At 39.2% G+C, this 22954-nt stretch overlaps 1 protein-coding gene across 2 annotated transcripts; it reads left to right on the top strand.

Moving 5' to 3' along the window:
* The first annotated feature begins 691 nt into the window (after positions 1-691).
* Positions 692-22627, top strand: cunh16orf70 (chromosome unknown C16orf70 homolog). 2 transcript variants are annotated; one of them, XM_038705897.1, is made up of 16 exons: positions 692-1979; positions 2170-2252; positions 2795-2878; positions 3191-3234; positions 3621-3700; positions 3795-3889; positions 7621-7718; positions 7976-8088; positions 8468-8601; positions 13583-13666; positions 15719-15801; positions 15951-15994; positions 16105-16154; positions 16546-16604; positions 16799-16871; positions 17428-22627. In XM_038705897.1, the coding sequence occupies exons 1-16, from the start codon at positions 1916-1918 to the stop codon at positions 17521-17523; spliced, it is 1284 nt and encodes a 427-aa protein (XP_038561825.1). In that variant the 5' UTR covers positions 692-1915; the 3' UTR covers positions 17524-22627. The 2 variants fall into 2 exon arrangements, with proteins under 2 accessions (XP_038561825.1, XP_038561826.1); XM_038705898.1 differs by having other exon boundaries at positions 693-1979; positions 7654-7718.
* The last annotated feature ends 327 nt before the right edge of the window (positions 22628-22954 follow it).

Below are 22954 nucleotides of genomic sequence, written 5' to 3'. Positions count from 1 at the left end.
ATTGTCCAATTTCAAAATGATGAAATTTTGCCCATTTTATCTAACAAAAAAAATTTTTAGTTAGATAAAATGGGCCATTAATTTCAGGTAAAATGGGCCACCTTCTTAGGTGAGTTTAAGCAGAAATTCTGGTGGTTCCTCTTATTATTAATATATTTTATTGTGGTATTTGTGACACAACTTTTTCACATTTTACCTTCTAAATGTGTTTGTATGTTTTTATGTGTGCTCGTCTATGTTTGTAGTAAAGTTAAACTATTTATTACACGCAGCATGTCAAATAGAAAGGATCAGAGAGGAGAGAAGGGGGTCAAAGAGTACTTTATTATATATTATTTGAATTGTAGCTACTCTCTCACTCTCTCCCTATATACAGTGTATGTATATTATTTTTTATATTATTTAATTTAGGCATAATATTCTAGGCTACATCAAATAAAACAAAAATAAATTAAAATAAATAAGCGGGGTTCTGATTTAAAACTTGCAAAAGAAAAAAAGAGTTTGGTTCTTTCTTGCTTTACATTACTTTCAGATATATTACATAACTTTAGTACATTTAGAAATGCAATTTTAATTTAATTTAATTTGGGGAAACTACAAGACGATCGACGCTTCTTTACACCCGCTTTTTGTTCGACTGTGTCAGCTGACCATGACGTCATTACGTCGCCAAGAATGTGCGTCGAACACAGGAAGTTGATTTATCAGCTGATCCTTCTGGCTGTTGTTGATGCCTGAAGTTGCTGTTGTTTGGACACTGTGTCGCTCTTATCTGCTCCTGACATTGAAGACACATTAAACCCGAGACAGGGACACGGACACGGTGGGCATATACCTGCGGACGAGCTTATGAGTAACAAGGGAACCGTCTCACAGGGAGGACTTTAAATTCGCGCACTAGCGGCAGAAGAGCTAGCGCCAAAGCTTGAACCTTCGGTGAAGAGAAGAAAGAAAAGCAGTAAAGACAGCCGACGGCTTGGCTTGCTTTCTTTGTTTATGTCGTTCCAGTCTGAACCGTGATAATAATCTTCTTTGTCTTGAATTTAAAATTTGTTTTGCACATACGTTATTTATATTTATACTTTACACGGAGGGGGCAGCTAGCACGGCAGCTAACGTTAGCCCATAGCGCAAAGAAACAGTCTTGTTGTCAAGCTTTGATGCTTTCGTAACCGCCGACAGCTACAGGTAACGTTAGCTAACAGTGAGAATAGTCGGGTTTGGAGAAATAATTTTCGTACCTCTGTATTTTTGTAGGTGTTTGTCACTGGATCAGGTGCTCTGTTGGAGACACTGTAGCCGAGCAAGTTGATGCCCACTCGTTAAATTGAAGCCTGTTTGATACGTTTGTCGCTACTGAACAAGTTTGACATATCTGTTTGTTTATTCCTGACATTGAATCGAGGGAGTTCAGGTTTCTTGTTCTTTTTTTTATCCGCATCGATTTTAAACCACACAAACAAGCAATAGGTTGACTGACAGTTGGCCTTGTACGTTTTAGATTGGCTGGCAGGTTGCGTAATTTGTTTGCGTGCGAGCTGTCAGCCTTCGCTGGGTAACTTGTTAAACTGTTATTTAAACCATATGTATCTCTGTAAGCATTAGGTGGCGGTGTGTTTCATTTTGATCATTTAACACCTTTTATCATTCTTCTTTAGGGCCGTTTTAATGTCAAGAACATATGACATGTGATAAAGTGCCCACGGTTTACTGTAACCCCTCAGATAGCTGTTTGATGACCACACTCATGAATTTGGTAGCTTTGGAAGTAGATAGAGTTATGAATTAAAGTGGCCATCTGAAACTATTGTGAGACAGAGCTTGATCAGGGAGAGACAGGCGAAGAGAAAGGGTCCCTCAGAGGGTCCCATTGTGTCTTGAGGTGAGGTGAGCTGCCCCCCACTACTTGCCAATGCTGGATCTGGAGGTGGTGCCTGAGAGATCACTAGGAAATGAGCAATGGGAATTCGCCTTAGGTGGGTTTTACAACAACTTTTCTCAGATATAAAAACATAACACACAGCTGGAGAAAGAAACCATTTATTAATATTTGAAGCCACATTTAAAATGATTATCCTTGCATGTTACTGTTAATGTCTAAGGCCCTAAGAAATACTGTTGCTTCTCTTCATTTGTGTGTGTGTGCTTGCATGCCTTGGTTTTCAGGGATGCCATTGGCCCAGGCCATCTCTATTCTGCAGAAACACTGCCGCATCATCAAAAATGTCCAGGTGCTATACAGTGAACAGGTATGATGGCCAGATGTCTTTAATAAGTACCCCTCTCTCTCTCAGAAATAGTGTTGCCATTACATCGAGAGAGCACTGACTGGTTTATTTTTCAGACAAAGTATATGTAAAAAAAAATAATTGTAGGCTAATAATATTGTTATTTGATTTTTTTTTTAATGACTCAAATATCAGCCAAAAATATCCATTCTCAGTCAGGCTATATTTAAGTTCTTTCCCCAGGTTCAATAGCTATAAATAACACCTGTAAGGGAGATTGTTTTTAAAACACAATGAGTGTTAGATAACAGATTCATTCAAGAGTAACTGGAAGCAGTCATTTTAACATGGAAGCAGTCATTTTAACATGAATAAAACTATCACAAGAAAACACAAAATTTTCTCTCCTTTAAAATGTATGTACAGTCATAGTCTTTGTGCGTGCCGGGTTTCCCTTAAGTTCAAAAACAGCTGATTCTGATTGTTTGTTTATCTGCCTATCTGCTGACGGGGGCACGCCCCCCAGCCTCTCTCTTAATTAACTTGGTTTATCTTCCCTACAGACGCCACTCAGCCATGACCTCATACTGAACTTGACTCAGGATGGGATAAAACTGCTGTTTGATGCCACAAATCAGAGACTAAAGGTGAACATTGTAACTGCTGGTGATGCAAAAGAAAAATTGTCAGAGAGAACCAGTGGTGTGTTGGCACTGAGAGTCAAGCTCAGGGTAGTATATATATTTAAACTGGTATTTTAACAGAGATTGAATTTACCTTGGAGTTGAAAACCAGATATTAACAAGAGAGGGCTGTGACATTTCTCCGCAGATATTTATCAGCAGCAGATTGCAAGATTTCTAGATGATTGACAAAGATATTTAGACTCGGCCTTGTTAATGACATTCAGCTTACCATTGGTTTTACAGCCTAACTTTGTTCATCTTTCTGTGTGACAGGTGATTGAAGTGTATGACCTGAGCAAAGTCAAGCTGAAATACTGGTGAGTAGGTCAAAGGCATTTACAGACTTACTGAATAACAACGGATGTGGCAAATATGAAAACCATCTTAGACTGTCAGTTGTTATATGGTCTTTATACATGTGGTCTCCAGGCACATATCTATATAATGGTCATTGTATGTATACGCTGCCCATATTGTGTTGCCACAGACACCGTTTTCAACTCAGTCATAGCTCCTCACAGATAGGCAGCTACTTGTTGGATGACACGACAGTAATGGAGTCCATCTGTGTTAATGTGTTTGTTTAACTTATTTTAGTGCAGTGCATTTCACTTCTCTGGTAATAGCTCTTCAACTAATGCAGCATAACCTTTATGACTGTTAATAGACGTAACACTGGCTGTGTGTGTGTGTTGTGTTTTAGTGGAGTCCATTTCAACTCTCAGGCCATTGCCCCCACAATAGAGCAAATAGACCAGTCATTTGGAGCTACGCACCCTGGAGGTACTTTATAAAGACACACTCACAAATAAACCTACATTTTAATTGTACTTATCTCATCTGTGAATTATTTTCCTCCTCGCCCGTCTCCGTCCAGTTTACAATGCTGCAGAGCAGCTGTTCCATCTCAACTTTCGAGGCCTGTCCTTCTCCTTCCAACTGGACTCATGGAATGAAGCTCCAAAATACGAGGTGAGAATGTTTCAATCGATTTGCTTGTCAGCCATTTAAAGAAGTGCTGAGTGGTCGTTTCTTCACATTCACACAGGGCAGCCTTGTGATTGAAGTGTTTACTCTTCATATGGGCAGTCTGAGGTCAAGCACTTGTAGGCTTTGTGCATGTTCCTGAATGCCTGTCAGCTTGACGTTGTTATGTTGTGATAAATAATGTGGGACTTAATAAAGAAACCACATGCATGTTGAGAATGTGATTGTCTTGCTGCTTGTTTAGTCATGGGCATAAAATAATTTTTTCAGGGCCCGACCAATACTGGGTTTTTGAGGCCGATGCTGATATTAGGGAGTAAAAAATTCAATATTGGCCGATATTCTGGAAAACGCTTAAAGTGATCATGGTTGCAGTGATCGACCGCTTATATGGATCAAAAAGCTTCAGACAGAATTATCCCTATTCAAATGCTGTTTGCTGTGGGTCAGGATGTAGAGAGGCCGTCCAGTAATCACATGGTCAGTGGTTCTGTCCTCGGCTCCTCCGGCCTGCAAGTGTCCTTGGGTAAGATACTGAACCACAAATTGCTGCTGAAGGCTACGTGAATAGGGAGAATGTGACATGTAGTTTAAAGCGTTTTGAATAGTTGGAAGATCAGAAAGGCGCTATGTAAGAACAGACCATTTACCATTTAAACATTTTGCTTCTACTAATCAAGTAGTCCACTTACAGTGTTCAGTCTAGATCTTTTCGTACATTACAACATATGGAAAAAAATCTGAATATTTTATGAATATGTTTGTTTTTAAACTCTGCAACCAGTTGGGCATTGATAGCTTACAGTTTATTTTCAGGCCTGTTTAAAATGTAGAAATGCACTGATACCAGCGCCAGGCTGTAGCTTAGTAGCCTGTTTGAACTACTGATGTTACTGTATTTGTAAACAGCACAATCCTGTTTTAGGCTATAGCCTAATTATAATTTGAACTACAGTAATTAATATTATGCAGTACTTTTTATTAGAGCATAGTGTACTTCAGTTATACCTAGTACAGTAATTTATTTGTACATTAAGTTTGAAAAATCTGTACTGTTCTTTGAAACCGTCAAAACTGTACATCTCATTACTTTATATTCATGTAATAAATATACAAATAGATTGGGATCTGCATGAGAAATAAAGAAAAAAATATATAATAATAATATTAGACATCCGCTTATAGTGATCAATTTGACCCAGACAGATGCGATCCCTGTAGAATTTCCTTACAAGATGCACAGATTTTCCACACACACACACAAAAAACAAAACAAAACAAAATCGGAGTTGGAGCTTGCTCTGTTGGGAAAAACTACAGTATGTGACCATTTCTAAATTACCCCAAGCATCTTTTTATGCACGGTGTTCTGTAAAGTTTTCATATATTGTTCAACATATAGGCCGACACCAACATACACTGAACAAAATTATAAATGCAACACTTGTTTTTCTACACATTCTTCATGAGCTGAACTAAAAGATCTCAGACTTTCTCTATGTATGTATACACCTGTGCAATTCCCATGCTGTCTGATCAGCATCTTGATATGACACACCTGTGAGGTGGATGGATTATCTCGGTATTGGAGAAGTGCTCACTGACAGATTTTGACAGAGTTGTGAACAATATTTGAGACAAATATGCCTTTTGTGTACATAGAGAAAGTCTTAGATCTTTGAGTTCAGTTCATGATGAATGGGGGCAAAAACAAAAGTGTTGCGTTTATAGTTTTGTTCAGTATATATGGGATAGGCCAGTATTGTCTGACTGATAAATCTGATAGATCTCAAAAAGCACCTAGTGTGAATTTATACCTTTTGAGATGTCAAAAAATAATTGCAGTGTTATGTAGGCAGTAAAAATCTGACTGCAGTATTAAGTTGAGGGACTTTGGGTAGCTCAGGCACCGTGATTTCATAATTAAATTCTCCAAGACAATGCAGACACCCAGCAGCTCATGACAATAAGATGTAGTCAAATGTTCACACAATCTGCAAGCTGCCTGTTTATACTTTATGAATATGTAAAACACTTGACTAGGTTTCTCCGTACTGGACAGCTGTTGATAATTTACTATCTGTGCTGAACAGCTGTGGATGTTTTACTGTCTGTACTGGACAGCTGCTGTGGGTGTCTTTCTGTCTGTGCTGGACAGCTGTGGATGCTTTACTCTCTCTGTACTGGACAGCTGTGGATGCTTTACTCTCTCTGTACTGGACAGCTGTGGATGTTTTTCTGTCTGTGCTGGACAGCTGTGGATGCTTTACTCTCTCTGTACTGGACAGCTGTGGATGTTTTTCTGTCTGTGCTGGACAGCTGTGGATGCTTTACTCTCTCTGTACTGGACAGCTGTGGATGTTTTTCTGTCTGTACTGGACAGCTGTGGATGCTTTACTCTCTCTGTACTGGACAGCTGTGGATGTTTTTCTGTCTGTGCTGGACAGCTGTGGATGCTTTACTCTCTCTGTACTGGACAGCTGTGGATGTTTTTCTGTCTGTGCTGGACAGCTGTGGATGCTTTACTCTCTCTGTACTGGACAGCTGTGGATGCATGTCATGAACCAGCTGCTCTGCTTTCTGCTCTACTCTGCAGCTTGCTACTGTGAAAGCTCACCTCATGTAGTGATGTTTTTAATGCCCCATCAGCTGACTTCATATCCAATTGACAAAGTTTTTGGAGCTTATCACATCTTTCTTGTATATCCCTTTGGCTGTTCCAACATTTCTGTGTCAGTGATATGATAGTCACTGCATTGATTATTTCTTAAACCCTCCAGTCCGCCCTGATTTACATGTTGAGTTGCTTAAATGGTTTTGTTTGATTTACTGAAACAACAGCTTGTGCTCGCTTGTGATCTCTAGAAGTGTGCAGGTACAAGTGTGGTAGTTTCAGCTTCTAGTTTGAGTTTTAATATTTGCATTTCTTTTTCTAAAGCTCAGAACTCTGCTGCAGTTTGTTTCCTGTTTGTCACGAGTGTGTAAAATGGCAGATGGATACGTCTGAGATTGTTTGAGATTGAGTGTTTTTAGATAAAATGTATACAGTGCACTTAGAATAAATAAGTTTCAGTAAATGGTTTATGTATATATATACCCCAGTATGACAAAAGGAAAAATCCTGTTGACGTCGTAATCACAACATTGTAACATACAATCTCTTAAATGGTGGTTGTTGTTTTTAGGAAAATAGTTTGGACCAAAATCAAGCACAGTTCCCTTTCCATAGAATTTAATTAATGCTGAAAATGTCAATGCTAAATGTCTTGAAAGTTTCCTCAAGGGAATTAATCCATATAATGCTAATGCTACATGTGTTTTATAAATTTCTTAAAACCTACAAGCTTTTGTTTCAATTTAGTCAGAATGACTCATCTTCAGCTATTTTGCATCTCTGCTGCCTGGTGGTGTTGAATGCAACATGGAAATACACAAAAAAAGCAGCACAGGAAAAAAAGATCTTATCAGAGTCACAGTGAATTGTTACTGAATAGTGGACCTCTCTAAGATTAAAAGTTGCTACCTGACAGAGATGCAAATAGGATTAAAATGTAGCGTCATTAATCAATGGAAAAATGTTTTCCCTGTCACACAGTCAGTGTGCTATGACACGTTTCCTTCACAGTGCTTCATCATAAATCTAGAAATAATCTTTCTGTACTTGGGGGGGGGGGGGATGTATACCTGTACTACTCCCAGTTGTTTTGCCTTGACAGCCTAACTTTGCCATGGGTTTGGCCTCCCTGCAGATTCCACACGGGGCCATGGTCAAGAGGATGCACATCTACACTGGCAACAACCTGCAAGAAACAAGGTGACATGCACACACATGCAGATACACACAAACTAAACATCAAACTAGACACATTTATTTAGTGATTGTTGGTCAGTAAGCACAGTTAGAATCATAATGCTCCCATTTGGCCAAAGGAAACAACATTGCTAGAGATCCTTTTTTCACATAATTATTAATTAATTCACTGTGACAAACTAAATGGAGAACAAAGACAATAACAACAACAACAACAACAACAAAACGCTGTAAGAAAAAACTGCTCTCTCTGTCCTCAGAGCTCCGGCGATGCCTTTGGCTTGTTTCCTCGGTAACATCTATGCAGAGTGTGTGGATGTCCTGAGAGACCAGGCAGGACCTCTGGGGCTCAAACTCCACCTTCTCACTGCAGGTAACACATGTCTCGGCGTCTCTGTGTATGTCTCAAGGACTGCAAACTAAGATTTTTATGTTTTCCTCATATCTACATTTTGATTCACTGAATGATTTTTTTTCTCAGACCTCCAGACAGCTGATAGCTTAACATTTTTTGATTGGCAATAATACAATTTTAAACACTTTGTAATCAGCAATATTGATCGCACTAAATTTATCTGTCTCCACTGCAGACTTAATTATGTAACTCCAACATGGACTAACAGATTTAGCTGCAGGTACCTGTCTGGACTGTGCATATCTAGCTGTCTGTTAAAGGCTTTTGTCCAACAATCCACATTCACAGTCATTTTTCTGGAGATCAATTTCCTTTCCTGTTTTATTGGTGAGTGCAGGTTGTGGCCCAGGTGTGATGGCTGATGCTAAAGTAAGGTCCCTAGAAAGGAGCATCTACTTTGGTGATTCCTGTCAGGATGTACTGGGTGCTCTGGGCTCGCCACATAAAGTCTTCTACAAATCTGAGGACAAGGTAGGAAAGCTTTGTTCCTTTCAGTGTTTACTTGTTAGAACTACTTGAATTCTCTTCACTAAGCTCTGCTGGACCTATCCTGATCTACATACTATCCTCATCATCCTCATCATCCCCGGGAGCGTAATAGTTTCTTTTGAGCCAAACTAATTAAGTCTATTCTCTACAAACATGCCACATTTTGCATGCTGGGTATCAACCTTTTACTCACATGAGCGCTCAGTAGTTGAGTTCCACCTTTTGAATGTGGATCACAAGAAAGTGGGATGTACAGTAATATATATTTATGCCAAATTGTGTGAGAACAGATGAATCATAAAAAGGCAATTTAATGACACTGACAGTTTTACAAATGTCTTAAACTAATTAATGTTCTTTATATTTATGGTCGATTAAGTGTTTTTGTGTAAACTAAAAGTGGTCCACCATGAAAAACCAGAAGGGCATTATCACACAACAACCTTTTTATTGTCCTTAAGCTCGTTGTTTTAGTTTTCCAAACCCACATTAACTTTTTGGTTCACTTTCACCACTTTCCTCAAAACCTTTTCTAGCAGCAACAGGTAGAAAAACTCTATTGAACCCACTGTTCACCCGAACAGCACCAGCAGGCAGATTAATTAACTACTTAGTTAAGAAAGTTCAGTATTTAACAGATAAAAAGCTAAATTTATTATCCGGAGTTAGTTGACTGTGTGAATATTTAACTTAATTCATTTTATTTATTTATTTGTTTATTTGTCAGGGACAATGCAAAAGAGACACAGGTTACAGTAACAAAAACAGATTTGTTGCATGTAAGGTTTGTAGCTGAAGCTAATTTGCAACGCCTGTCCTTGGTTAGGCTACATACATCACCATTACCAAGAAAACAGAAACAAACAACCAAAAACATACCAGTCAGGAAAATAAAACAAAATAAAGTGTGTGTGTGTGTGTGAGAGAGAGATCACAGATTTGGTTGTGTTTCACCTTTTCATTAAATGTTTTCAGATTGGTTTGTGTTTGTATTTCTGTTGGTAGGGCATTCCAAAAATGTATCCCTTTTACAGAGAAGGATGACTAACAGAAAGTGGTTTTGCGCTGGTGCCACCTTGTAGTTGCCATTTGCTGATCCCCTAGTGGCGATTCTATTAGTTTTTGTTTTTGTCACATGTGGACAAAGTACCGCTGGAGTGAGATTATTCAAATATTTAAAAATCAATTTGATAAAAGAGAACTTAATAAAACTATCATAACTAAGCAAATTGTACTTTTTCAGTGTTATACAGTGATGCCATTTCATTTGTTTTTGATCCATTATTTTCAGTGCTTGTTTATATATGTCTGTGAAGATTCTCAGTCATCCAGGTCATAGTTATCCAAAGAAGGTTAAAGTCAAGGGCAACTGGACATACTAGAAGACGTTTCGTCCCTCATCCAAAGGACTTCTTCAGTTCTGAATGACTGGTAGGGAAACTAAGCTATTTAACCTCAGTGGGGTCGTTTGCCAGGATCGTCGATACCGCTGTTTGTTAGTGTTCCTGGCTGTTGTAACAGTCGTTACAGTCGTTAGGACTAGCTGAGGCCAAGACAGAACAACCATCATTGGCATCTTCACCTGAGGCCAATAGATTACGTTTGTTGAGTTTCCTGGGAAATGATAAAAGGACAGCATTGTAAGTGGTGGCGTAGACCCCCTCCTCTGTTCAGCCACGGCTTCTCAACCCAGGTGTAGATGGCTTCCTTGACACCTCTTTCAAATCATCCATCTTCTCTGTCTAAAATGTGCACCTGGTGGTCCCCAAACGAGTGTCCTCTGTAAGTAAGAAAGTAAACTGCTGAGTCTTGACCTGAGGAGTTGGCCCTTCTATGTTGAGCCATGCGTTTGTGTAGTGGTTGTTTAGTCTACCCAATATACAGGTCTGTGCATTCCTCACTGCATTGGACCACATACACTAGATTGCTTTTCTTGTGCTTGGGGGTGCAGTCTTTGGGGTGTACCATTATCTGTCTTAGCGTGTTCTTGGGTTTAAAAAACACAGAGATGTTCTGTTTGTTGAAAATCCTACTGAGAAGCCGTCGCTGAACAGGGGAGGGGGGTCTACGCCACCACTTACAATGCGGTCCTTTCATCACTTCCCAGGAAACTCAACAAACGTAATCTATTGGCCTCAGGTGAAGATGCCAACGACGGTCGTTCAGTCTTGGCGATGAGGGACGAAACGTCTTCTAGTATCTTCAACCGAGTCCAGTTGCCCTTGACTTTTAACCTTGTTTGGATAACATGTTTATATAGTGATATAATGGGTTGAACAGTTGACTGTGAAGCCTGGCTCCATACAGTAACACAATAAGAACGATGGGAGAATATCATGGCATGCATGAACAGTTGAGCTGCCTTGAGGGGTATGTAATGTCTAATCATTCTAAAAAAGTTCAAATTAGTCTTTACAGTTTTGCATAGCTTTTTAACATGTTTATCAAATTTAAGTTCAGGGTCCAAAATGACCCCTAAGAATTTAAAATCATTGACTTCCTCTATTTCCTCGTGATTTATTCTAATTACAAGCTTTTCTTTTGCTTTCCTTCTCATGGAAAAACACATTGATACAGTCTTTTTTAGATTCAGAGTTAAGTGATTGTTTTTAAGCCATAGAGGTACTCCCTCCATTTCGCTTGTTAAAATCTCTGCTGCTACACAAGGGGTTTTGGCTGTTACATAGATAATTGTGTCATCAGCATACATCTGACATCCAGCTTTTTTATAACATGATGGTAAGTCGTTTATGTATAGGCTGAAGAGCAGAGGCCCCATTGTGGAATTCCCATTGGTTTATCAGATGTGTTATTGGTTTAATCAGAGTGGAGCTGTGTGTTTTTAATAACAAACAATAATTTGATTTTAGCAACTTTCTCTTGGTCAACTTCCTTAATATGAAAGCACTTCAAAGAGTCTGTTATATTTGCCTGTGATAGTTTTACTGCTTCAAATTTTTGAGCAAGCTCCTCCACTGGTTGAATGAAATCATAATTAAATTAATTAGCGATTTCTGTACTGTCAGTGCTAATCACATTTACTTCCAGCTCCGTTATTCATTTTCGTTGGCTGGGCTTTAGTTTAGTAAGACTGTTAAGATGTTTCCAAAGAGAAGTACTATTTCCTTCAGATTCTGCTATCATTTGTGTAAAGTATGTAGTTTTTGCCATGCACAGTTCCCTAACAACCCTTAATCCCTTAAAAATAAGGAGGTCCGTAATTGATTTACTGGACAGTGAATTTTTTAATGCAAGATCTCTTATTTTCATTAACTTGTGGATATCATTATTCAGGCAGGGTAAAGAGCCTCTTCTTGGTGTGCACTTAACAATTTGTGTATATTATAAGTCCTGTGTGTGTTTTCATGATAATATTATAACTATAACTATCTATGTCCGTAGTTTGTAAAACGTCATTCCAATCAGTATTATTTAATTCATCATCAAATTGTTGCTTTTTGGGAATAACTACATTCCCTAGTTTAGGCCTACGTTCATTCATAAACACTGTTAGATGCTGTTTTGTTAGTTTTCTCACAATCAAGGTCATATTATGGTCAGAGAGGTCCTTTATTAAGTTGTACGTCCTTGTAATACTTTCAGGTCTATTTGTCATTATCAAATCAATCATGGTTTCACTTGTTTGAGTGATTCTAGTTGGAACTTTTACCATCTGCTGAAAATTATGTTTTGACATTATCATTTTCAGCTTTTGTTTGCCATGTTTATCTAACCAATTTATATTAAAATCTCCAAAAAAGAGACCTTGAAAACGTCAATTTAACAGTTTAAACAATTCATCTAAATCACGATAAAATGAAACATGATGTGATGGTGGATTGTACAGGATTACAATATTAAAATTCATCTTTGGGGACAGTGCTATATTTAAGGCTAAACATTCCAAAGATGTGTCCAGTTTGATTTCCTTGCATTTAAGAATATCTCTGACACAGGGCTGGACTGGTAATCTGGCATCCCGGGCAAATGCCCGGTCGGCCGACGCACCTTTGGGGCCGATGTAACGTAAATTATGTATTTATATAACGACCTTATATAGGATAAAGCATGGACAATGGCCCATTGGGTAATTTTCTATACTGACACTGGGCTGGCCCAATCACATCTCTTATTAACCCCCACCCCCTCTGCTCTCTGTGTCAAGGAGGAAGGGTCATTTACACTGGAGGACATGTAGCCACCACTTTCTGAAAGCATTTGTTAAAAATATTCTTAAAAATAGCTTGCACCAAGAAATGTTAACAAATAAAAATGCTATAAAAAGGTTTATTTGCAGAATAAGCCTGCAATGCAATGTAAACTCAGTGTTGTCTAAAAAAAGTAACTTAAACTAAAAACAATAATAAGCCACTGATTACTGCATTCTATTATATTTTTATATTCTGAATTGTCACCTGGTGCCTGAATTTTGTGCTTCCCTGGTGCAGAAAATGTCTCCAGAATACAGGAAATTAAATGTTTCATGGTCAAAATCTTCTGGGGAAGGATCCCCAGACCTCCCTACCTGCTTGTTTCACCTCGTGATAGAGTAGATTACAAGGGATCCATGTCCAAAGAAATTCCATTTTGGCATTTCGTTTGAGAAAGCAGTGTAGTCTGTTACTTTTTGTGTTTGTTTTTCCATTTTGTCCACATTAAAGCATTGTCCGAGTGGCACCAGCAGAAGCCAAAAGCAGAGCAGCAGTGTGCAAACATTTCCATTATCCTTATGGTTATTGTTGACTTTACTTCTCTGTTTTAAACTTGTCTTTGCAATGGTAAATATCTGTTTAAAACCGAGGGTCAAGACAGCGAGTAGTGGCAGATGGGGATAAAATAAACTGGTAAGAATGGAGCCTAACAAACCACCCCTACCCTCAGCTGCCCCAGCTGCCATTCTTCCTTCCTAAGAGGTAAGACATATGTTATCATTTATCCTATTATGTGTTCTTGTTTATTTTAGATGAAGATCCACTCTCCATCACCTCACAAGCAGGTTCCTTCTAAATGTAACGACTACTTCTTCAACTACTTCACCCTTGGAGTGGTACGTAAACACGGCCTAGGCTTGCTTGTGTGTATACATTTCTGTACTTTTATGATTGTGTTTTTAATGTAAGGTGAATTCATTCAGTTCATTTTTAAAGAGGCTTCATTCACTTTGTGTTAAGTTATTGTACTATTGAACATGTTTGATGTACTGTAGAATTACAAATATATTTTGGACACCCAGCTTATTTACGGTAATGGACTTTTTGGGGAGAAAAGATGGCAAACACAGTTGTGGTAAAGTATAGAATTGTTTGATGGCCGTATTTTTTGCAGGACTGTTGGATTGCATTACAGTGTACATGAGTTTCTGTATTTCTGGTCACTTAGTATGAAGTCTGTTTTCTGTCATATCACACAGAAATATGATTTCAGTTGGTGGTTTCTTTTTTTCCCTTTTTTCTGGGATCAAATCTTTGTATTATATGGATCTTTTGATCAGCTGTTGTTCAGATTAGAGCTTGATATGAGCTAATAGAAGTTAAATTGGTATTGTATTTAAAGCAGCCGATAAATGACAATTAAAAAAAGAAATGGATCTTCATGTTATGAGTGTTGTTGTTGCATAATTTGTTCACCAGAGGGAACTCTGCAACTCCCCTGTTGGCAACACGTGTTTGGAAAGCCACAAATTCACCACAAAACACAGCAATTAGCTGTACTTGGGTTCTATTTATCATTTATAACAGTAAAGAAAGTTTATTTTTAAAATGTATTATGTTGTGTTCTCTTGCTGAGATCTCATGCGGCATTCAGACCACCCGCGACTTTTGGCCTTGCGACGCTTTCCTCGCGTGAGTACATTCGCTGCAAGTGTTCACACACAACGCGAGAAGGCGATTTTAGCACGATAACATGAATAAGCACAACTCACCATTACTACAACTGTATGAACCCAAAGTAAAACTGTTGCTGTGATTAAATAGCAATAAACGGATTACACTGATGCCGAAATAACTACAACATGATGCAGATTTGTTAAACATATGAACTCGTGCTTTGTCAGGTCTATCAGCAAGACAGCAGGACAACCACTTCTAAAATGTTTGTTTTCTGAATGGAGTTTGGATCGATCAGGGCTTTTCTATGCTAACTTGGTCACGGTAAAGTACAATGAAGCTGGAATAAAGTTACAGACACATGTTTTCTGAACTCACCAGGTAGTTCAACCTCCTCGCTTTCTTTTCTCCAAGCAATGTCCAGTTTTTTCCGTTTTTTATATAAATATGAAGTCGTAGTCCGACAGAGCTAACGACGCTAACAACAACACTGGAACCGGATGTGCACGGAAGCTAGCTGCTGAGAAGCTCCAGTGAAGATAAATCAATGTTGAAATCCCAAAAACTAAAGTAAAAAGCTAATTTAATAAAAGCAGTTTACTCCGAGCTCCTCCCGCGAGTAAACAACGTAGTTTTAGAGCATAATCCAGTCCAACTATGGGTGTTTATTTGTCCAGTGGTTGCAGTGCTGCTCCCTGCTCCTCTCCCCCAAGTTTAGCAGCTCTCAGCCGGCCAGCAGATTTTCAATCTCCCGCTCTGCCTGGCCCTCTCCACACAACGCTCTGAAGCCATCAGTGACGTACGGACAATCTCAACACTGATAGGCTATCCCGACTCAGCGTCATGCAACTTCGCTTGAGTTAAAAATATTTAACTCATGCGAATCCCTTCGCGTCGCCGGCCCTGCCGCCTTTCCGTAGCTTCGCACCACCCGACTCTACGGCTCTACGCGTCTTTGCAGATTGTCAGTTCAACAAAGATTGTCGGCAGATATATCTGATTTTAAAATCTTCAAATATCAAAATTGGTATCGGCCATAAAAATCCCATATTAATCGAGCTCTAGTTCAGATCTGAAAATAAGCTTGAGCTCCTCTGCATCTGCTCAGTGACCAGCTGGTAATGATGAATGGTAATGATGAATGGCTGTGGGGGTGTAGTTCTGCCTCTATCTGCATTTGCTCGCCCCGCTGTTTGCAGTAGATAGGAATGCAGTGCGTTGTTCTGGCCAAATACAAAAGCAATGTTGAAGATTGTTTTGTAATGTTTCAGGATATCCTGTTTGACTCTACAACTCACCTGGTTAAGAAGTTTGTCCTGCATACCAACTACCCCGGACATTACAACTTCAATATGTAAATATCTTGCTGTGCCAGTTTTTCTCCACCTTTCTGTCGCTCTCTATCATAATTAACTACATCCGCGGCTGATATTATGTTATCAAGTTGGCGCTTATTTCTCTTCATTTTCTGTGCTTTTGATTATGTTTCCCCTCTCATCACAGATATCATCGATGTGACTTTAAGATTCCACTAGTCATTAAGAAAGGTGAGGCAGTTTTCAGTGATATCTCGGTGTAAATGGTATAATGCTGATTTTTAATCTGCCTTTCATCTAATGTCTGTTTCTCTGGGGGGGGTTATGTCCCTGCACTCTAGAAGGAGCTGATTCTCAGACGGAGGACTGCATCTTAACCACCTACAACAAGGTCAGTCACAGACAGAATTTATACAGCTGTTACATTTCGCCCGAGGTCAGTGCTTTGTTGTAAATTCATATGGTTGCACTTTGGTAATGATCTGACATGTTCTCTTGGCCTGATGTTTAGCTTTCTAATTTAGGCATCTCTGGCGTCACTACTTCTAAAACCTGGTCTGTGCATAGTTAAACCCTTAGTTTCATGTGTTTTCACAGCGGCCTGTCTGAATTTATATTGCCATTTCAAACAGCAGTACTATCACCAGGAAGCTAATACAACCACAGTTCTGTTGTTAATCCCCTAATCAAGCTTTCTATATAGGTCTCATGACCTTGCGATTCAAAACAGTGTTGGCAGTGGATCAACAAGCCTTTTTATTAACATTTTGTTTCTCTGTCAGTGGGATCAGATTCAAGAACTGCTGGGTCACCCAATGGAAAAACCTGTAGTGCTCCACAGGTACTTACACATGCTCTTGCGTAGACACAGCCACTATTGATCACTTTGTTACATTGTCCCACAGACATCAAAGATCATTTGTGAGAATATTTTAATGTTGTTTCAAGCTGCGAGATTCTATTGCAAACTTGACATTTTGGACATTATCCAAATGAGTGTCCTCTCTGACATGATCAGATGTTTGTGTTTGACAGGTCCTCATCAGCCAATAACACCAACCCCTTTGGCTCCACCTTCTGCTTTGGACTGCAGAGGATGATCTTTGAGGTCAGAACATTTATCTCTGGAGCTTTAGCTAGCATTACAGTGTGTACAGGATGAAGATAAGTATAGTTTACTTGCAGTGCATTGGCTGAGTGAAAGGCTCATGTAAGACCTCTCTATAACCACTCTCCAAAGTCACAGTGTTTATTATTATTATTATTATTATTATATTATTATGTCTCATTCATTAAATGGAAATTCTGTGGCGACAGCAGTGTAAACTCACAGGTTACAAGTGGACCAGAATTTGACCTAAAACTAGTTTGTAAAAGTAATGGAAAGTGTCCCTTTCTCAAAATTATTTTCCTTGTCATTGTGCAGAGGGTAAAAAAGCGTATTTTACTGCATAAATAAATATTACTACTACAGATTCAACCCAGAGTAAAATTAAGGATATGATCTAAACTTAATTCTGTCTGAATGGAGGATCTGGCTGCTTTGCCTCAGTTTGCTTGAAATGGCATTTTTGAAACCTTGAGAATGGACATTTTGTTTGAACACAGTATCTGAATTGTTCAAACCCCTGCGTCTGTATGTGATCTGTTTCCCTCTTCCTCAGGTGATGCAGAATAACCACATAGCATCAGTGACCCTCTATGGTGCTCCGAGGACCGCCAGTCAAGCCCGACCTGAGTCCAGTAGTAGCTCCCACTGAACAAGTAACCAGAACCACATCCCATTCTGGCCTGTCCTGAATCTAGTACCTCTTCTGACTGAACCTCTAACCCAGAGCCAGATTCTAACCAAGCAGACCTAATCCAGAACAGCAAAGTTCTTCTTGCCCAGCTCAGATACTATTCAGTGAACAAAAACACCACTAGAACCAAGAATAACCAAAACAAACTTTTCCTTGCGGGTCCTAAGACTTACTATTCCAATTAGACACACCCAGTCACACAGTCAACCTGACCCAGACCATCCCTGGACCCAGTATCTAGCAGCATGGTCGCAGTGCTGGAGCACTGATGCTTTGAAATGAAACTAGTGAAATTATTTCTTGGTTATGTGGGAATCTCGCGGTGGTGCTGCAAACTGATGGTGAAGAAATCTGTGCTCTGGTAGAGCTCAGCTGTTTCCTGTTTCCGTCCAGTGACTGCATTTGCCCAGGACCACAGAAGAAGAGTTTGTCCATACTTTAGATTGGATGGCATGGTTCCACCAGTAAGATGTAGTGGCAGCCTGTATATGACAATAACCTCCATAGCATTGTGGTGGTGAGATGATCAGCAATCAAATATTATCTGCAACATATCGCTAAGTGTTTTACATCAAACATGTAGTTGTGGAGTTAAAATGGCCGCCAGTGAAAACCGCTGTGGCTAAAGCCTTGAAACAAACTCTGGCTTGACCCACTGAATACACACCTACCAACCACACTGCCAGCCCAACCAGTACCGTCAGTCTTCCTGCCGCAACTTCAGAACCAGACCCCGCTGGCTCAGTCAGCACCCGGGCACGTCTAAACCGCAAGAACCAAAACCAACCCAACCAAGAGCCATCCGAGCCAAACACATTTGAAGCTGCAGAGGACTGTAACCAAAAACAGCAAAACAGGAGAATCCAGATTTAGTCGTACAAGAGCAGAACACACCCAACAACACCCTGGTGGCCAGATATGAAACCTCTCAACGCAGAACGAGCCAAACATCCAACATCAGCTCCCTCTCCCACCTCCCCACTCACTCCCCCCACAAGCTTCTTCACAACACGCAAGCACACAGCAGTAAACACTCTGTTAACCCACGGTCGTTGGGGGTCTGGACATTGGCGACATCTGTCTCCTTGCTTACACACACACACAAACACCACACACGTATAAATGAGCATCTGCATGTGTTGGGCTGCTGATTCTTAAACTGACGTTTCAACAGATTTCAACAGTTTAATTCAAGCACACAAACACACACAGCATTTCAATCCCCTCACTACTATACTCACGTGCTTTTCTAATACATGAAAACTTGGCAATGTTTTTTGACTTATTACAAGCACAAACTGGCAACCTGTTTTGTTTATTTGATCCTGCATGTTGTGAGAGGCACGGGCTTGGCACACAGTCGTATTATTTTCCTCTGCCCAGCTTCATTCATTCACGCCATGACCGTTTTCATTGTGTTCTTTATTTCTTTTTTTTAAAGAAGCAGTTTTTACATTTGCACTAATACACACCTTTTTTTTTACTTGATTGGTTGATTGTGCCCTATCTTCAGAGATGGATTTGTGGAGACATTTGGAGAGATAGTTGTGTGTGTGTGTGTGTGTGTGTGTGTGTGTGTGTGTGTGTGTGTGTGTGTGTGTGTGTGTGTGTGTGTGTGTGTGTGTGTGTGTGTGTGTGTGTGTGTGTGTGTGTGTGTGTTGTTTTTATCCATACATTTGGACAGAGGACAGGTCCTCCCGTGGTGCGTCATGTCCCCTGTGTTCTACTCGTCTCCCTCTTTCTCCATCTCTACATCTGATTCCTTAATGCATTTGCAATTCATTCCTCAGCAGTGTCTGCATTTATTTCTTTGTTGAATTGCCAAATGCTACAGCCAAAGACGTTTCAGGATGAACTAATTTGATCTGCTGACATTGTCACTGTAATCTCTTGTCGAAACCTGTCCTGTAGAGAGAGTCATATTGGCAGACGTCTCCTTTCTCTTGCATCTTGTGTTTCAAATCTGCACGTCCAAGTCATTGCTGTGGTAAAGCCTCTAAATTCAGCTCCTTGTTTCTTTAACTGCTGACAGTAATTACACGAGCCGTGAATAGCTGACTTACGTGTTTTGAAACCAATCGGCACGTCTTTCATCTGGATGTCCTTACAGCCAAGGACACATTAAGAATAGCAACAACAAGTGTCATCCCTCTTGTCGTCTCTACTGTGATTACTATTGTCAGAGAGCTGTAATTTAAAGAATTACCATTATTTCTCAGTGGATTTAGTACATTTTAACCCATTTTGGAAATGGGGAAGAACATCTGTCATTCCTTCATCAAAACATTTTTTTGCATCTCCCTCCCAATGTATGAATTTTTAATATTTTTAATCATAAGCATTTCAATAAACTGTGTATTAATTTTAATACACATATTCTCTTTTATTGATCCTTGTTACAAATGCCATCAGTTTTACATTTTTTAACTTTTGCTGAATTTATGATTGTTTGTATCAACATGTGTCAATGCATCAGAGTTGAAGTCAGGGCCCGTATACATGACGTAATGTTGAAAGTGCTGACCGGAGAATTACGCGTAAAATGCCAAGTTGACAGCTTGTAGTTGGTTTGCATGGACTGGGTGATTGAGCAGTTTAAAGCGAGTTTTGAGTTTAAACTCGCTCCACTGTGGTATTTTATTATCGGTCTTCATTATTAAGATCTTGTACATGTTCTTTAACAACTCCAACTGACTAAACTGATTGATTTTCTGCCAACTGTACTAAGGACAGTTTTTCACTTAACAAAATGATACACACACACACACACACACACACACACACACACACACACACACACACACACACACACACACACACACACACACACACACACACACACACACACAGTACGTTTTGCCACAGATTTTCTGTGGTTTCTCGCTGTACGAATGACCAGGAGTAGAGCAGTTGAAGAAATGGATTTATATGATGTAAATCTAGTTAGTTAGCCAGTTCTGAGAAATAATTTGTATGTATTTGGGCCCTGATGCTTAGAGTTGATGTTGATGTACAAATGTTGTAAATAGTTGTGTCCTCTTATTTACATGTTCTTATTAGCTTGGTGCAGACACAGTGACTCACTCGGCACTAGCTAAGTATCTCAATATTTCCTCCTTGATTAAAAACTCAGGAGGAAGCATCTGCTCACAACTGACTCATTAACAAACACTGGAAGTGTTTCCCCCCCCCCTTTTTAAAAAAAAAAAACAAAACTCCAGACCACTCAGTATTGAAACTTTTTCTCGTGCAATGCGAAGGCTGCAAGTACACAGACATGTTTGGGTGTCAGTAGATAGCCCTGCTTCAGCTCTGCTTGAACTACTACTGCAGGATGAAACGGCATCAAATAAAAAGCTTAAGATGTTTAAGAGCGATGGCTGTCCAGCAGTGTCTGATAAAATTACAAATTACAAACTTTCCAGCTGGTCTATCCACATTTTGAGTTGAATAGGGAAACTGATGTAACATAACTGAAAGCTATATTCATACATTTTATTGCAACTTGCTTTTGTGCAAGTTGAAATTATAAAAAAGAAAACACAAAAATGTTGAACATTGTGCCTCATCTCCCACTAAGCCTGTCTCTGACTTCTATCTCTATCTCCTCTGTAAAAAGGAATCTACTTGTACATACGATTTGAGAATGCATTTGAACTGCATCATGTATGTAAGTATGTGTGTGTGTCACTGATCATTAACAACAAGCTAACATAGTATTATGGCAGTCTCCGTTGTTTTAGTTTTCCTGTTGCCTGCAGAGAATGGCAAGTTGGGTTTTTCACCATTTCAACATAATGTTTTGTACTTTGTTCTGTTTCTTTGATTTATGTGGTGTGTGTGTGTGTTTATAACTACACAAAACACCCTAAACAATGTGCAAATGTTCACAACCCTTAAAAGCTCATTATAGTTGCTGTGGAATACAAGATTTTAGCAATGCAAAAAAGAAAACAACCAAGCAATCTAGAAGATGGTATCTGGAAAAACTAGAATGCATGCTGACAGAGGGTTTTCATAAGGAAGACAATTCTTTGTCTTCCTCCACACTCTGCTGAATTTAAATACATTAGTCATTGCCCCAAAAGATGACTTGAGCTTTGCTCCATTGGAAGCACATGGTTCAAAGACGATGTGAAAAAAATGAAACGGCAGAGGCAGCGGCGAATGAAACAAATCCAAGATGCTTCTGTGGGAAAACGTAACTGCTAATTTATTTGGGTATACTGAGCCCAGAAGTATAAACACATTAGCTGTTGGCATGGGAATAAAAAAGATTCTAATTTAACCCAATTTTTGGTAAGCCCATCGCAGCACCACAGGTGGTCTGTGATGTGATGATGCATTGTTACAGAGAGACCCAGAGAGGAGCCATAGGGTTCTGAGTAGTTAATCTCACCCAAACTCAGGTGGACACAAAAATTTAAGATAGAAAAACATTAACATGTAATCCGGGGGTCTTTGTTGCTTTTACATTTTACCTCTTTTTAATTTTTTATTTAACTGAATGCAGGAATGAATGATTGTCATAACCAGATTGTTGTAATTTATGACGGACAGCTTCAGTTCAGTGTAATGATAATCTCATATGAACGCTTAGTATTGTCTGTTCTTGGTATCATATTCTGATGCCCATCTCGCCTCAGAATATCTTTTGTGGACATTTTGAGCCCATTTCTGGAAATGAGGCAGTTATACTTAATTGAAATGTGTGAGATTCATTGGAATGTGGCATTTATATTTTGAATACTATAACTTTGTGTATGAAGAAATAAGTAGATTTATTCAGCATGTCCACTGGGGGAAAAACAGGCAATAACAATACCATGTAGTGCAAAGAGAAGGATTAGGTTGACTGAAAGCTTTGCTCCAGCAAATTACTTTTGCCTATGTTTGATGATGCTTGTTGAGATGAGCTACGGCTGTGCAATCTCTAACAACTCCAATGCAACATTTGGACTTTTATGAAATCAAACGCTCTCTGTTCGTTGACATCAAAGTTCAATTTCTGTGTGTACAACCAGGATATGTAAAAACAATAAAATTGTGGATGTGAAAAAGGTTTGGAGGTTTTTATTTCTTTAGGCTACACAACCTTGAAACTTAGATTTCTATTGCAAATTTGACTTTTGACTTTGAGCTGAACATCAAAATCTGTTTTGTATTCAAGCCTGGCAGAATAATAATATTATTAGTAGTCGCAGACAGTTTTATACTGATACGGTAGGGAATCTTCCTCTAAATGTATTCTCTCGGTTTTCTTATTTGTTTTTTTAGTTGTTTTTTATATTTTGTTTTTACATCAGCTGATCTTTGGCTCACTGTTTTATTGATTTCTCCTAAAAATACCACCTTAAAAACATACAAAGACTCCAGCTTGGAGCTTATT

Source organism: Micropterus salmoides, unplaced genomic scaffold (assembly GCF_014851395.1).
Source record: "Micropterus salmoides isolate LMB-PRFRI ecotype aquatic unplaced genomic scaffold, ASM1485139v1 Ms_hic_scaffold_8, whole genome shotgun sequence".
NCBI classification, from domain to species: domain Eukaryota; kingdom Metazoa; phylum Chordata; class Actinopteri; order Centrarchiformes; family Centrarchidae; genus Micropterus; species Micropterus salmoides.
The sequence above is the reverse complement of the archived record's forward strand: the minus strand, read 5'-3'. Positions and strand labels throughout refer to the sequence as shown.

Excerpts from the sequence above, each read along its gene's own strand:
- cunh16orf70 (XM_038705897.1), top strand. The coding sequence starts at position 1,916 with ATGCTGGATCTGGAGGTGGTGCCTGAGAGATCACTAGGAAATGAGCAA. Across the intron at positions 13,667-15,718 it reads ACTACTTCACCCTTGGAGTG|GATATCCTGTTTGACTCTAC; the intron begins GTACGTAAACAC and ends GTAATGTTTCAG. Across the intron at positions 16,155-16,545 it reads TCTTAACCACCTACAACAAG|TGGGATCAGATTCAAGAACT; the intron begins GTCAGTCACAGA and ends TTTCTCTGTCAG.